General features: G+C 41.5%; 1 protein-coding gene across 3 annotated transcripts in view; it reads right to left on the bottom strand.

The window, feature by feature from the left end:
* Positions 1-16,626, bottom strand: part of Mmd (monocyte to macrophage differentiation associated) — a 36,364-nt gene that overhangs the window by 11,025 nt on the left and 8,713 nt on the right. For all 3 annotated transcript variants that reach the window (XM_023705527.1, XM_023705528.1, XM_004645283.2), the window contains exons 3-6: positions 15,258-15,418; positions 12,256-12,330; positions 10,381-10,482; positions 8,436-8,505 (exon numbers count right to left, since the gene is read on the bottom strand). In XM_023705527.1, coding sequence (XP_023561295.1) covers positions 8,436-8,505; positions 10,381-10,482; positions 12,256-12,330; positions 15,258-15,418 — 408 coding nt within the window. The remainder of the gene's footprint in view (positions 1-8,435; positions 8,506-10,380; positions 10,483-12,255; positions 12,331-15,257; positions 15,419-16,626) is intronic.

The following is a 16,626-nucleotide window of genomic DNA, read 5'->3' as shown; positions in this document are numbered from 1 at the left end:
TAGCAGCTTTGTGTAGCTCTCTTAAGACGTCTTCTATACACACACGATCAGTGCCATCTCTAATAAAGATTTATCCTTTCTTTCTGCTATATGTGCCTTTCAGGTCTTTCTCACATTACTACATGGCTACAGCCCCAGCTTAATGCTGAACAGAAGAAGCAAGAGAGACAACTGACCCAGCCAGCATTTCACCATTTAAATATAATACTAGCCAGCATGTATTTCACAAAATTCCCTTATCAAATTTATGAAGTTTTCAAGTTGGTGGATTTTTTTATTTTAAACCTCACAAAATAATGAAATCTGTCAAATGTTTCTTCAGTATCTACTGAAATGACTACTGTTTTCCCTCGATTCTCTCAATTATTGTAATAAATTTCGATGACCAATTTTTAAGTGATGTACTAATCTTGCAGTCCTAGAATAAATGTAATTTATATTTTCATATATATTGATGAGTTAATTTGTAAATATTTTGGTAAAGCTTTTTTTGTTTCATGAAAAGTACTATCTTGCTGTTTTATTTATTTTTCCCCAATAATATCTTTGTTTTCAGAGTAATGACAGTATTTCTTATACAAGGGAATTAAGAAGCAAATCCCCCATTCTACTTTTTAAAACATTTTGTGTAGAACTGGTATTATTTCTACCTTAAATATTAGATTGACTTTATCAGTGAAGCTATCAAGGCCTGGAGTTACCTTTGTAGGAGGCTTCTGGTTATGGATTTAATTTCTTTAAAGGATACATGACTAGCCAGATCTTTTCTTTTTTCTTGAGTCTTCTGCAGGACAAACTGTCTTTCAAGAAATTTGTCCATTTCATCTAAGTTGCTATTTTTTTTCTTGTTTTGGTATAAAGTTGATTTAGTATATCCCCTCTTATCATTTTAATATTTGTGGGATGCATAGTGATAGTCTTTGTCTTACTATCCATAATAGTATTTTATATTTTTGTTTCTTGAATAGTCTGAGTCTTAACAACTGTAATGTTTTTTTAAAAAATTTTTTTTAGTTTAATTCCTGGGTTGACATTTGTAAATTGCTTATGGCAAGTGGCATTATCCCTAGCATTTAGAACCCTTAGGAAGTGACCACATCTCGGAGATGTCTTCCAGGAACAGCTGACCTTTGGGTCTGTTTCAAGACCTCACCACTTCAATTTATTGGGGATGAGAAGCTGCTTCCGACTTGCTTTTGACCCGGGTCTTCAGCACTGGCCTATAGTATGTTTTATGATGATCAGGCAATCTCGGTCTTGGGATACCAGGAAGATCAACTGGTTAGGACAATTATGTCACCGTGGCTAAAGTAGTACAATCATCAGTAACAACAGCATCACAGAGCCTAGAAACTAACTAATGAACTGTGGTATTAATTTGCCACCCTTAACCATATGAACTACATATGTGGTTATATAAAATCTGAACCAATGCAGACTCTGTCTGGATTCTGAAACAATCTCTGGATTCAGAAACAATCTCTATTTACTTTGTATATAGTTAATAAGCCCCAAGTATGGCAATTTTCTCCCTCATGGGAGAAAATTTAAAGGAGGTTGGGGTAAAAATAGAGAAACAGAAGAAGAGATTAGAGCAAAACTGGAGGACAAATGAAGATTATATAAACTTTAGGACACTGATAAAGACAGGAAGGAAAGAGGAAGAAAAAAACAACAGAACAACAAAACAAGAAACACTGCTCACATTCGTATAAAAACAAGAACAATCAAGAAAAAATAAGACAAAACAAAACAAAAACAAGAAAAGAAAAAAAAAAAGGGGGGGGAAACGTCCACTTCAAGGCGTGTCTCTGCTGTCCCTGGTAGACAAAGTCAGCTGTGCTGATGAATCCCGGCAAGCCAGCCCTAGCTGTGGCAGGGCAAGGACAGTCCCAGCAAGCCTGCACCTTTGGCCCCACTGGCATTCAGGGTGGTTTCCAGCAGGGAGGCCAGCACCAGCCTGTTCAGCCTGCACACTCCACTGCCTCCTGCCGCCTGGCTTCAGCTTCCTGATGCCCCACCACCGTGACCTTGGCAGCCTCACCCTGACCTGAGAGCTGCTACACGGAGCTGCCCCACAGGTGCCCTGAACTCCAAGCTCAGCTGGCCCTGCTCTTAGGGGACATCTGAACCCGAGTAACAAACCAGCCACCGAGGACCACTGTACCCACTGCCCTGTTCCACCAGTGTACTTCTCCGTGGAGGACTCGGGTCACCAGCTGCCTCTGTGCATCTGCCCTCCCACACAGTGAGTCAGGGCTCAGGGAGAAAGCACAGTGTCCTTACTCATGGATGTCTCTCTCTTCACCCTCGCTGTAGGCCTCCCTCTTGCTCCAGATCCTTCCTGGGTCCCGGGACCCACATCCCCACTTCTTCTCTTCCTTACATCACTCTATTCCAGTGTCGGGACACCGCGTCTTAGAGAAGCACTTTCCCTGCTGCTTACCCCTCTGCCCTCTTCCTGGAGGTCCTACCAACTGTAGTACTTTCAAAGACCTTCCATGTCCATTTCTTTATTAATTTGCTATTTTACTGAGTTCCATTCTTTATTTCCTCACTGGTATTATTTTGTGATTAATTTGTTCTTTTTTAGTAGCACAGAGTAGAATCTTAGATGACTCGTTTTAAAACTTTTCTCTTTTCTCATTGTGTCAGTCAGGGTTCTTCAGAGAAACAGAACCAATATGATACGTGTGTGGCTTGGATGTGTGAGAGTGTATACACTGGCTTACTTTAAGAAACTGGCTCATGTACCAGGCGTGATGGCACACACCTGTAATCCCAGCACGCAGGAGACTGAGGCAGCAGATCACTGAGATCTCAGAGCCAGCCTGGGCTACGTAGTGTTCAAGGCCAGCCTAAACTACAAAGTGAGATTCTGTCTCAGGAAGAAAAACAAAAAAAAAAAAGAAAAATTAGCTCGTGCAATTATGAGACAGTGAGTGTGAATTCTGCAGGGCAGGCTGGCAGGCAGGAGGCCGAGGAAAGGGTTAATGCTCCATCTAAGGATGATGCTCTAGAAGGAAGAACTCTTCCTTAGAGGACCTCCATCTTTCAAAAACTCCAAACACTTTTTGATTGCTGTCTACCTATATTATGGGGAATAATCTGCTCTTAAACATCAAATCACCCACAAAGTACTTTCACGGCATCTCGGCTGATATCTGACAAATATCCGGGTGCTCAGGGCCTGGCCCCACGCTGACAACTCTGGTCTTCATGCCAGCAATGCACACAGCGCTGCTCATTTCCTCCCAAGCACTGCTCAGGCTCAGCACAACCGCTGCGCTGCCTCTTCATTATCGTGCATCCAAAGCCCTGTGAATGTGGTACGTCGTCTCTATTTTCAAATATTTGGGAATTCTTCACATTTTCGTGGTGTAATTTCAATTCTCTGACATCCACCGAGGATTACTTTACAACTATTATCTGTTTGATCCAGAGAATTTCTGCACTGCAGTATCTGGGTGGAGAATCCTGACATGCCAGTTAGGTGATCCCACGGAATATGTTATGCAAATCTATTGGGTTGCTTCATTTATCCTTATTCTTAATGCCTTGCTCAATGACTGAGAGAAGATTAGCAAACTCTCCAACTGTACTGTGGATTTGTTTCCGCTTCGTTAGATTTTGTTGTGTTCTGAAGCTGCACTGCCACGTCACATGCCCACCGTGGGCTGGAGGGGCCCTTTAGTACGGAACGCTCCTCCTCAACTCAGTTAACAGATCTTGTCTTCCATCTGCTCTGACTGACATCAAGGAGCCATTTCTGTTTGCTTATGATAGTATATTCACAATGCTTTCTCTTCCATTCTTTCACCCGTCTCTGGTTCATTCAGAGTGTTCACATGAACACATGTAGCAGATTTTCAAAAATCCAGTCTGAAAGTCACGGAATTTAACTGGAATGTTTAGGTCATTTTCCTAACTATCATTCTATATTATATAATCATTGACAGAGTTGTTTTCATGCCTCTTATCATACAATATTTTTTTTATTTCATCTATACTTTGTTCTTAGGTCACTCTTACCCTAATTTCTTAAATTAAATTAAGTATTCTAGTTTATCTTCTTTCTTGGCTACTTAGCTACACGATTTGCCTATTTGCTATGGCTTTTCTGTTGATAGTTACTCAGCGCATGACAAAGTATATCCTTATCACAAGGGGACATGGGATGAATCAGCCGTGTTTACATTTTTAAAAGTTAAAACAGTGACAGGACATAATTCCATCCATACCCTCAGTTAGAAACCTTCGTCTTGTGGCTACCCAGCAGCACTCTAGAAGTCCTCTTTTGTGAGCATCTTCAGTTGAGCTATCGTCATTGCTTCTGTGCTCAGAATCAACTCAAAACGTTTACCTTTGGGTCATTTTGATGTCAAGGAAGAGCCAGAAGTTACACAGTGCCAGATTTGGCCAATAAGATGGATGTGGACACACTAATGTTTTTATAAGCCTTCCTTTCTACTGGCTTGTACTCAGCAGCAGCATTTATTATATTTTTTAATCATACCTCATAAGACAGTTATTAATGAGGATATCCAGAACTGATTCAGAAAATGGCAAGAGCCCAATGTGGTGGTACATGCCTATAACCCCAGAAATTGGGAGGCCGAGGCAGGAGACTGCCACAAATTGAGCCCACTTAAATCTCTACTGTATTTTTTCTCAAGACAGTAGAGTTCTTACGTTTAGAGATGACTCACTTGTTTATTTACTATGTTGTAACATCCTTGCAAACACATTTCAACATCTATTGTGTTTGGGTTTGCTCTGCTTGACCTTCCTTTCCTTAGGTATGTGTCATTTTCCTGCCTCTTGTCTGTCTGGTAGTATTTGTTCAGCTGGTAGGTATCAACTTTGTAGAGCATAGATTTTGTGGCCTTCCTCCGCGGGTGATTTTCTTTTGGCAGGCAATTTATTTACTGAAGGATCCCTTTGAGGTTGGTATGGGCACAGTTTCGACCGTTCTAAACCAGCCATCAGGCAGGAGCCGGAGTAGCGCTGCTCCTGAGGCGCGGCTCTGGCACAGTCACCCGAATGCCTGGGATGCTCAGCACGGCTGGCTGAAATGCCAGTGCTTCCCAGCACTAAGCACTTTCTGGAAGCTCCGTTTATCTCACGACCTTCACATAGTTATCCTTCACCAGAGTTTGCAGAGTCTTGCTCTGCACAAATGCCCCTCAATTCCAGTCAAGGAAGCTCCTGCTTGCATTTCTGGAGCTGCTTCCCTCAGTAGTTCCCTACTCTCCAGTTCCCCATGCAGCTGTCTCACAGTGAAAAATGCCAATTTCTCTTTCCTCTTCCACTTTCTGACCTCCATTTCCTTTTGCTGTTATTTGGGAAGCGTTCAGGGAAACTGCGGAGAATCTGAAGTCTATGTCTCAGTTACTCTTCCTTCAAGACCTAAGTCCAATGCCAAAAAAACTAGTACTTTGACTCTATTTCTAGTTTTATGGCTCTTAGTGGTACATGAGTGCAAAGTCTGATGCTCATGATTCAGATCAGAACCAGAGTGCCGAGTCCTCAATCACCTTGGTGCTGTTGGCGCAGAGAGCTTATGCGGTCCACTTTGATTGGGACTCCTTGTAGCTCCCAGCTTTTACCCCAAGACTTACGCCATCTGCATGCTTCCCACCAGGCGTACGCGCACACTGAACAGGAATACGCCTGATGTGACCAAACAATATGAGGGATGCTTAATTTTTTTAAAAGAAATTATTACTGCAAAAGACACACTGCAAAAGCCATTAATCCCCTTCCAAATAGTCCCCCCTTGCTTTGAACACACTTATTCCACCCCTTGTCTCTTTCTGAAGCAGCTCTGGAACTCGTTTTTTGTGTCTTCAGGTATGGTCTTCTGGCTCCCCTGATGACCTGAACCCATTTAAAACGTCCACCTTTCATGGTCATTTTGATTTTGAGATCCATGAGTCATCTGGGGCCAGGCCCAGTGAATACAGTGTACGAAGACAAGCATAATGTTTTTACAAGCCAGTCTCTCCATTAGTTGGCCTCGACAGCGGCATTCGCTATACTTTTTATTGGACTTCATAAAGACAGTCATTAAAGACTTCTAGAACTGCCTCAGAAAGTGGCAAGATGAGTAAGATGTGTTGGAAGTGAGAGGGAGGATTCTGAGGAGGAGTAATGCCAGTGTCTTTACTGTAATAACTTTTTTTTTTATCTCAGAACTGAAAAACTTATTTCCAGATTGATAAGGCCCCAAAAGAGGTTGGCATATGAGAAAAACAAGGCTGAGGGTAAGGCAGATTACACTAAAATTTCAACATATCTCAAAGGAGGAAGAAACAAGTGAGACCCCAAAGCTGCTGGTACACGCTGATATTCCCAGCATGTGGGAGGCTGAGGCAGGAGGACCACAAACTCCAACCTGCCCTGGGCAATTCAGTGACTTAACAAGACCTACTGCAATAAAATTTTATAAATTAAACACTCACTGTATGTTTGTACGACACCTGCAATGCAAGCACCGGCTGAAGGCATATTGGGCTTGCCTCCTACACACGCTACAAAGATGCCGCAGGCGTCCCCCACTTCCACCTCCTTGCGTGCCACATTCTCCACCTACAGCCTCGCTCCACTGACCGTCTCTCTGCTCCTGCTGGTCCTTCCCAATCAGCCCGATCCTCTCGCCTACTGGCACTCTGGTTTTGTGCTCCCATCGCAGCCTGAACTTTCCCCACAATGCTACAGAACTGACTGTACGACAGCCTGCGCCCGAGCAGGAGCTGTATTTGCCTGCTGAATCCTGAGCTACACGGCTGCAGTGTGGGGATTATCCTGCGGGGCTATCATAAACATTACTCACCTTCTGTTACACCACTTATGAAAATGCCAACGAAAGATCTGGGACAGTAAAAAGACTAGACAAACCTGCTCTGACAATACCCGAAGGGAACTTATCTGAAATTCTATTCGAATAATTACTAACCTGGCTACCCAGACTTCGCTTATACTGCTCCAGGTGTCCTGAATGACCCTCTAATTATGTGGCCACCCCGGACATGTTTTCACTTTGCATTTGGCCCTCCTTGCCATTCTCGGCTACCCTTACCAACTGACCCGTGTGTACTTTTGGTACTAAGTAATTACTAAAGCCTTATAAATGTTCTATCTTGAAGAAACACATTTTGTTACATATTCATAAGGCATATTTCCTGTAAAAATAAAAAAAAATTATAAAAACAGAATCAGGTTCCTACTCCTACAGGTATATTTGTGAGCAAAGATAATGCTATATATACACAGCAGAATTATGGCCTTATGTTGCTTCTGTGAGTCCAGGAGCAAAACCACAGGTGCGGTTCTTCTTCTCTCTCTCTCTCTCTTTTTTTTTAATGTATTTAGTATAGGGTCTACAGGGTCTCACTACAGACTCATAGTGATCCTCCTGTTTTCAGCCTCCCTAAGCGCTGGGATTACAGGCGCTTGCCACCACGCCCAGTCTCAGGTGTAGTTCTTCTGACCATGCAGGCTGTAAGGGGGTTCAAACTAAACATGGGGAAGCCTCTTTACTTATTACAGTAGCTGATGGCAAAGAAAACAGAGCATAAGACAGTGGCATACAGAAAGGCACAAACAGCCAGGTAGGCAGAGATCGAAGTGATACATATTCTTTCAAAGTGACAGATCCACATAGATTTCCAAACAGTAACTCCATGTAAAAAGGAACTCAAAATACATAATGCACATGCCTATGAAAGACAGTGTAACACTGCTATCCATCCAAGTGCTCAAAATGTAGTCAAAGTTTAAGAAGAGGGGCTGGGGAGATGGCTCAGTAGAATAAGCGCTTCCCTGGCAAGCACAAGGGCCTGAGTTCAATCCCCGGTTCCACCAAAAAAAAAAAAAAAAAAAAAAAAAAAGTTTAAGAAGAAAGATGAACTTTCTTTGGGAAGAGAAATAGTACCTAAAATCAAGTGAAAAAAATAACAGGAAACGGATCTGAAAGATATCCAGTAAAACATTGAAGCAGATGCCTTTAAGGTCCTTCTAATTGTTGAGATTCTACAAGATGTTAATTTGTATTTTGATCATTTTACAATACCTGCAAATTGACCTTCTTCCAGAGATTTAGTGATAAGCCAAGTAGTTCAAGCAGAAATATCCACCTTCATATAATCACATACCCCCTTAGAAAGAGGGTTGAGAAGGTGATGGGATGAAAAAAGAGTATCTAAAATAAATATATAAATGCGTACTGAACAAATCAAAAGGGAAGAAACATACGTAGAGGTACAGTCTCCAATCTTAGTGCCCGGGGCACACTGTTGGCACAGTGTACTATGCATGCCTCTTTCTTTCAATCTCTAGCTTGATGGACGTGTGCCAAGTTCAAGAAGGTACAATCAGGCAAGAATCCCATGAATTGAAAGGAAAATGACTACAATTATGAATTTACTTCTTACCATTGATGTCACCACCAAGGCTGGAGAAAAGCCCATTGTGAGATAGAAAAAGAGCTCAACCACTTTATACCTACAAGAACGGAAATAGTTAATTTAGTTTCTGTATTTAATACTTAGATCATTTACATGCCAGCTTTTCCTTTTTCATTTTGAAAAGGAAATACAAACTTTTTTTCTTTTTTGGGGGGAACCGGGGATTGAACTCAGGCCCTTGCGCTTGCCAGGGAAGTGCTTATTCCACTGAGCCATCTCCCCGGCCTCACAAACTTTTAACTGCTCAAATGAAACACATTTCTCAGTAAGAGACAACTACATCTCCTTGCCTAACATACCAGGATTGCATAACGGTGGGCTAGCATTTCTTCTAGAATTGAAAAGGCATGAAACTCCACATGCTACCTAGAAAATGTTTTCTGTGAAAAGGACTGTAGTTAAATTGAATTCAATTCATCCTCTGTCTTTCCCTTCCCAATCCTAGTGTGTTTGTCTTTACTGTCATTTCAATCCAGAGCTATAATCAAGTGAAACTGAAGACAGATGGAACTACAATGCAGGGTGTAGTTTGATCAGAGGTAAAGTACCAGCAGTCCTAGGGAGAGGACTGTCTTCATTTTGCATGTATACGGACTACTATGTCTAAGGATCATCACCTTCTGAAATACATGAAATAGAAGTAAATTCTACAAAACACATTGTATTAAAATTTTATGTGCATTTTTGACCAACTACAATAAAAGCCTCAAAGGCAGGGACCAAATTTTTCTTACAATTGGGTTTGCAGAGCCTATAGCAGTGCTGGGCACAACTGGTATTTCCTCACTTCTGCCAAACTAAATGGCCAGTGATGACTTACACTTCATTCTCTGTGTTTTATAGCCAAAACCTACCAAGAAGTGACATTAGGAGAAGAATGGGTTCAAGGGTGTGGTTTACACGAAAAGGATTGGAAGAAAGGAAACAGTGCCTTACTTCCCTTTTTATTTTTAGCCAAGGGTGTAATTTAGGGGTTTGAGTGCAAGAACCAAACTGCTTGCTTGAATTTATATATACGGCATAACCATTCAGCCTTGCCACTTTAAGATCGAAGAGGGTTTAGGTGAATCTCAAAATCAAAGTCAGTGAAAATTATCATTTTCTTCTGAAAGGAGAAAACAATACACTGACAAATACAAATTTTGAAAGTCACTCTGCCAACCGCAATAAAGAATTGAATAAAATGCAATCTAGTAAATATAATGACAATGACTTCATGGTTGTTAAGTTTCTCAAATTCAAGCCCATGAGATAATACAAAGCTACAGAATAGGGACCAGGACACTTGGACCCTGCTTTCCAGATGAGCCACTTGCCTGATGCCTAACCTGCATGTTCTAGAATTGACCCTGAAGGACCTCTAGAGCCAAGATGATACATTTCAATAAGCCTTTCTAAAAAATTACTTTAAAAATTACAAAACATTTATGAGAATGGCCTATTGTCCTCTAGGGTTAAGACAGTAAGGGTTTAGATGTCTTTTTCTATGGCCCTTTTCTCAGGGAAGCCTATTTGGAACATTCTAGTTTCTTAACTAGGTACATGTGCTGGACCCTTAAGATGTGTCCTCTTCAATCTTCGCACTGAAAAGATTATTTTTCCCATGTAATACTAAATCTCAGAAGACAAGGCTAGTTTGCCTCCAAAGGAGACACAAAGTCCTACTGACTCAAAATGACCAAGCTGTCCTGTCTCCTGTCTATGTTCTACCACACACATGCCTGCCACACTGTCCGGCAGCAATCTGTCCACTAATGATGAATACCGAATGGATCCAATGATTTATTTAAAATATTTATTCTATTTATGTATTTCTACTATTTCAAAGAGGAAACAGGAAATTAGATTTTGGAAACATAAAATTTAGGCAGTGAATTTTAAAAGTACCAAATGTAAATTATTTTGTTCTTACTTTTCATGGTAGAGAAATACATAAATGGTTCCTCCAGCTGCCATGAGCCAGATAAACCAACGCATATGAGCTGCCAGTGGTCCAAGTTCTCGGAGATTTAACCTACAAATGAAAACATGACAACAAAGAACAGAAGGGATAAATGAAGGGAATTCGCATTCGTTATGTTTTCCTCTGATCCCTGAAAACTAAGAAAACGCTCAAAGAGAAGCAGAAAGAAAAGGCACTCAATATACAACATAGAAATTTGGGGAAAATTCATAACTCAAAGAAAAAATTGTCAGCCGACCTTTAAACTTAGAATTAGTTCCAGGATGGTTCAAAAACAATTTTCTTTTATGTATTTGGTACAGGTCTCACTACACAGATCGGACTTGTAGTGGTCCTCCTGTTTTCAGCCTCCTCAGCACTGGGATTATAGGCATGTGCCACCATATCCAGACTCGGTGGTCACCTCAGCGCACCTGGGGGCAGGGCCACCATGGCATACAGTACTAGAGATTGAACCCTGGTCCCTGCACTTGCCTAAGCAGGCACTTAGTCAGCTGAGCTATGTCACTGGCCCTGGTTCAAAAACAGAACAAGCAAAAACCAGACATGCAGAAGTGAGCCCCAGTACACCTGTCATGCCCAACTTTTCCCTGGCAAGGCAGAGAGGTAAAGGCTGCTTGCCCTTCCATCCTGACCACGCATTTGGGAGCAGACTGCTTAAGCAGCTGCAGGAGAACACTGAAAAACAGCCTGAGTCAGGATCACGTACTCAGGATGATACAAGACCACACGCTCCCACTACCAAGCTCTCAGCCAAGATGGAACATGGGAATTAGCCCAGCATGTGTGAGGGCAGTTGTGAGAATTTAAATATGGATTTTTGTAAGGTCTAAATTTTAAATGCTACAAATTCACATATGTTAATGTCCTAACACAAATAAATACAGAGGAAGAATCCCAAATGTTCTGATTAGCTGTTACTACAAATTAATAATCCCAAATGGAAAAGGTACTACTTGCATGTGAACAAATTGCCTACTTTGATATTTGATTCCTCAGCTCAACTTAAATATTTTTATTACTTATTTGCTTATTTTAAATTGAAGTATACTTCACAAAAGCTTTTAAGCATTCTTGCCCGGATATGAATCAGACCTATAATTTAGTAAGACATATTGAGGCAAGCTAGCACATATTTTTTATTCTAACAGATAATTATGTTTTCTTTTGAATCAGGCTGTCTGCTGTTTTGAATGACTATAGCAGGTGATGGCATAATATAAACTTCTCAGTGTTTGAAACTGGACCATCTCTTGACAAAAGAAAACTAATTTTTCTTTAGGTTTCAATTAACATAAGGCTATATTCAAAAGATATTCAAATTACCCTCAAAAGGCCAAAGAAAATGAGCAGAGTACTAAGTTAACAAGTTTGGTTAGTTATCTTAATTCAGCTAAATAAAATAGAAATATGCCAGTGCACAGTAGCTACTGTGCTGTAAAGAGAGAAGACAAAGTATAAATTTCAAAAGGACGTTTCCTTTCCTCATACTGCATACATTCACTGAATTTCCCCAATTTCTACATATTCTGAAAAGCAGATTTGGATGGAGGGAGTATTGGGAGCTGGAGAGACAAGGGTACAGTTCAAAAGGAAAATGCTACCCGAAGCCCAGTGAACAGATTTCCTCTGAATTCAGGGGCCAGATATTTACTCCAAAGTGTTTCTCCCTCCAAATGTAAACCTGACCCAAGGAAGTCACGCTAGGGGAAAACACATGTATGTGTGTGTCTGAGAGGGGCTGGGAGTAGGGCAGGAGTGTGGGGAGGGAAGAAGGGACGAGGACTTAAGGGCTTCTTCAAGAACAAAAACATCTTATCTTACCATGGAGCGTAAGAAGCAGCAATGAAAAAATAAATAACCATCCTATCACACATGTGAAAACAATGCTCCACAGTCCTGGGGAAGAGGGGGGAGAAGACAAGTTAGATAAATTACTTAAACAGTTCTTCAGACCAGAAGTATGGGCTAGCAGTACCCGCGATGTTGCAATCTCCATTCCTATTTGGTTTCTCACGGCATTTATAGCTTGCCCTTCAAAGCCACATTGTTTGTTTTTAATGATACGAAGCCACAAGTAAATGCTTCCTATTATTTTTAGGCTGTACACACAGCAGATGCTCTGATAGTTAGGAAGCCTAAGGTGGTTGAAGCAAAAGAAAAGTCTCTTTCTGACATTTTCCATTTCTTTTACAGCCTGTCTAATGAAATGCCTTGAGGGAACAGCATCTCCAAGGTTCTACCGCAGGGCCGGGCGCAAAGTACTGATGCTCCGTAACAATCCTAAACATGGTCACAGTCTTCAAGTCTTTTCAGAGCATCTTTAAAAGACCCTTTTACTTTACATAGTCTAGTGCAGACAGTGAGTTGTAACGAAAGAAATTCAGTAATGTAGGAATAGCGAAATAAACCGGAAGATGCATTTGCTGCCAACAGGGTACCACTCCCTTCTTCTAAAACCAAAAAGTCAGCAAGTGTGGGGAGAAAAATATGAGTCTCTGATCTGCTTTGTTTTATTTTGTTTTATTTGGCAGAACCGGGGATTGAACTCAGGCCCTTATGTTTACCAGGCAAGCACTTATTCTACTGAGCCATCTTCCTGGCCCTATGAGTCTCTGAGATTGCTTCAAAAACTGGGCTGGGCACAAGTGCCCCTCACTCATGTGATCAAGAGGTACACAGCATCCTCTAGCTTCTCTTTTCACTGTCCAATTCACCGCAGCTATGATGTGATGGGGTGGCAGTTACTAGGCCTGGCCTCACCGCACACACGCTCCGAGTGTTGGCCAGAGCAGACAGAGGAGGACTTGTGTTCGGAAAGAAGTAAAAAGTACACTTGGGAGAAAAAGGGTTTTAATCCAGAAGCTACAGCTTACCCCTCGATAATAACTCAGGTCTAGGTCTGAAGACCTAGAATTTTCTTGAAGCTCTGTCATATACCTGTCTGAGTTTTATTTTCTTTACAAGTAAAGTGGAACTCTTTCCCTAGAGCGTGCAGAACGTTAAGTGTGATACTGCAGACTATGAGTTTAGCACAGAATTTCGCACATAACAAACACCATTTCCTTTCATGTACTTGAGGTTTTAGGTGAATACTTAAAAAGCTTAATGCAGAGCCAAACTCGCCGTGTGGCTCAGGGTTCTGGAAGCACCGTTTCAAGGATCGGAGTCTGGTTTCCATTGCACCCGCTCCAGCCCCTGGCAGGGAGGGCCTGAACACTCCAGTAAGCATCTACAACTCTTATTGATTCAGAAATCTAGACATCAAGGCTGAGCCTGCCGAGGCAACCACAAGCGTCACACTGTGCCAAAAAGATAATGAAGTGCTCTGCTTCCTGGCTGGCCCCTGGCCTCTGGGACAGCATGCCCGGAGCAGCCAGGTGCTCCTGTGGCTCTCCTGTGTGCGTGTCCCCAAGTGCCCTTGCCATTCAGCGCTGTGGTTTTATCTTTAGCTCAGGGAACTATCACCTTATAGGAAAGGGGAGCCAACTGTAAATCATACGCAGGCTCATGAAGGGCATGGTAGAAAGAACACACAGGGTGAGGAGCCAGGGATCTTGGGAAGATCCAGTACTGCAGGTCTCACTGACTTAGGCAAGGCAGGCCACTTGTCTGCGCCTCAGTTTCCTCAACAAAAAGCCAAAGTCTGGCTTATATGATCTCTTGGATTAAATGACTTCTGTCCAGCTCTGAAGCTCTGATTCGACATATGATGAAACCAGGACTCCTCAGTTCCACATCCTGCTTTAAACTAAGCATATCTTTTAAAAAGGAGAATTTATGATTATTCTTGGACATTCTCCAAAATCAAAAGGTATTTTTGAAAATGACAAATCACTCTTCGTTGGCTCTGAATCCTCCTGTTTTGGGGAAGAACTTCCACCCTTTGGGGTTTAACCTACTAAATTAACTGCAGAATCTATTTCACATGCAACCCATTCTGACCAAATGGTGTGGGGCTTCCTCTGTACTCTCCCAAATGAACCCTTCACTCAGAGGAGGAACGCTCTGATGTCCTTACTGTCGGCAGGCCAAGGGCCACAGCACTATTTGGGAGGTGCCTTATAATCAGTACTTGCAAAATAATATTAATGTGTTTGAATAACAGACACAGAACTTCATTATGAAAGTTCAACCTCACAAACAGAAATAGCAGCTCACCTCCTCACATCCTATAATCCTACAGTCGTCTATCATTTTTATAGTTTTCCCATACATTATCTAAGTTGCCTATCACAATAATGCTGTGAGTCAGACATCAGTAAGAAAGAAAGTGAGGCTCCTGGGAGACGACAGGTGACTTACCCAAGGTTAAGCAGCAGGACGGAGGCCTAAAGGCCCCCTGCTGACTCCAAGCTCAGTACTTTGCCACTAATCCACAGCTACTGTTCTCATATCCTTAGCACACTTGAGAACTGGAACACAGCTCTCAAGATTTCAAATTTTAGGGGCTGGGGAGATGGCTCAGTGGAAGAAGCACTTCTCTGGCAAGCGCAAGGGCCTGAGTTCAATCCTCAGTTCCACCAAAAATTAAATAAATAAATAAATAAATAAATAAATAAAAAGATTTCAAATTTTAAGCTCTGGGGAACCACTAGGGTGTTGGCTGCTGGCTAGAGGCCGGCGTTCCTAGATGCATATGTTAAGAGGAGTCCACCACAGTCCATCCAACCCGAAGAAAGTGCCCAGGACTATGGGAGAGCATCAAAACAACAAGGCAGGAAAATGTCCATTTTCTGTCCTACCTGACTAAAATACATCAGTGTAGGAGACCTACACTGAGTCAGCTATTCTGATCCATTGGGGCAGCCGGCCATCCACTGTACCTTAAGTGGCTCTTTTTCCACGACACAATGTGAAACACCGTGGAGACGATGAAGAGGGCACAGAGCCCCATTCCATAAATCCATGCTGTTATCTTTTCCCAGCAGTCATCGGACAGCCGATGGAGGAGGGCGCTGCCCACAATGGCCGGAACAATGAGGAACTGAGGGAAAGGTAAAGAGAAACAAGCGTCTGGCTTTTATGGAGAAGACAACTGTTTTCTAAATATGTAGAGGTTTACCAAAAACAATAGGAACAAAATCATTTTAAGCCATACATCTGCCTTTCTTGAATAATCAATCAGGAAGAGAGGTGGATGAAGCTGTAGCTGCTGCCCCAGAAGCAGGTACTGTCTGTCACTCAGGGCCACTGCAGCGCAGCCAAGGGACACACCAACAGGCAGATGCAACGTTGCTCAACTGTTGCAAAACAGATGTTCTTTATCCTAATTTCCCTGACCAAGGGCGCATTTCACTCTAATCTGATTTAGAATACGAATTTCAAATAATCAAGTATCAAGCACATATTTGGATTTCCCAGTGAGATCCTCATTTTAAAATATTCTGTCCTATTACCCTCATTGGCTACTGAAATTCCAATACTTCAAGAAGAATGAATAAATCCTGTCAAGGACTAAGGTAATGAATTTGATAACCCCACCAATACACACACACAATTATCTAAGACATGCCCTGATTTTTAGTTTGGATCTTTTCATTCTATTAATTTGAGAGCTACTTTCAGCGTAAAAACATTTTGGGATTATTAAATTTTTAGTAGTAACTTTTAGGTATGCAAGAGCAATCCACTCTTAAGGTCCACCTATTCAATATACTAGAAATTTAAAGAAAATTTTTGTTATCTAGTCTATAGATGGACGCAAATATATGCTACATATTAGGACACAAATTCAATGTCTAACCATATAAATATGACTATGACAAGTAAATATTTTATAATATAGAAATTCTCCAGGAGAACGACTATCTTATTAGATGTTAAAATACATATGCCTGGCAAAGAATGAAAATTTTAGCAACATTTTTTCTTTTTTTGGTCCCCCAACATCTCTTTTACTTTCTTGCATGGGATATTAAATTTCCCTGATAAAACAAGACAAATTGCTGAATTCCAAAGTTTTCAATGGCCCAGAATGATAAGAGAAGAGTAAGGATAATAATGTAAGTTTCTTCTGAAACAAAACTTATTTATTTTAAGGAAATGTTTCTGGGGCTGGGGGAGATAGCTCAGTAGAATAAGTGCTTGCCTGGCAAGTGCAGGGTCCTGAGTTCAATCCCTGGCACAGCAAAAAAAAAAAAGGAAGAAAACAAATGTTTTGAAATTATGTCCTTTCTACTTTATGTTAAGGCT

This window comes from Octodon degus, unplaced genomic scaffold, assembly GCF_000260255.1.
Source record: "Octodon degus isolate 3935 unplaced genomic scaffold, OctDeg1.0 scaffold00222, whole genome shotgun sequence".
NCBI classification, from domain to species: Eukaryota; Metazoa; Chordata; class Mammalia; order Rodentia; family Octodontidae; genus Octodon; species Octodon degus.
This window is presented reverse-complemented; position numbering and strand designations above follow the sequence as displayed.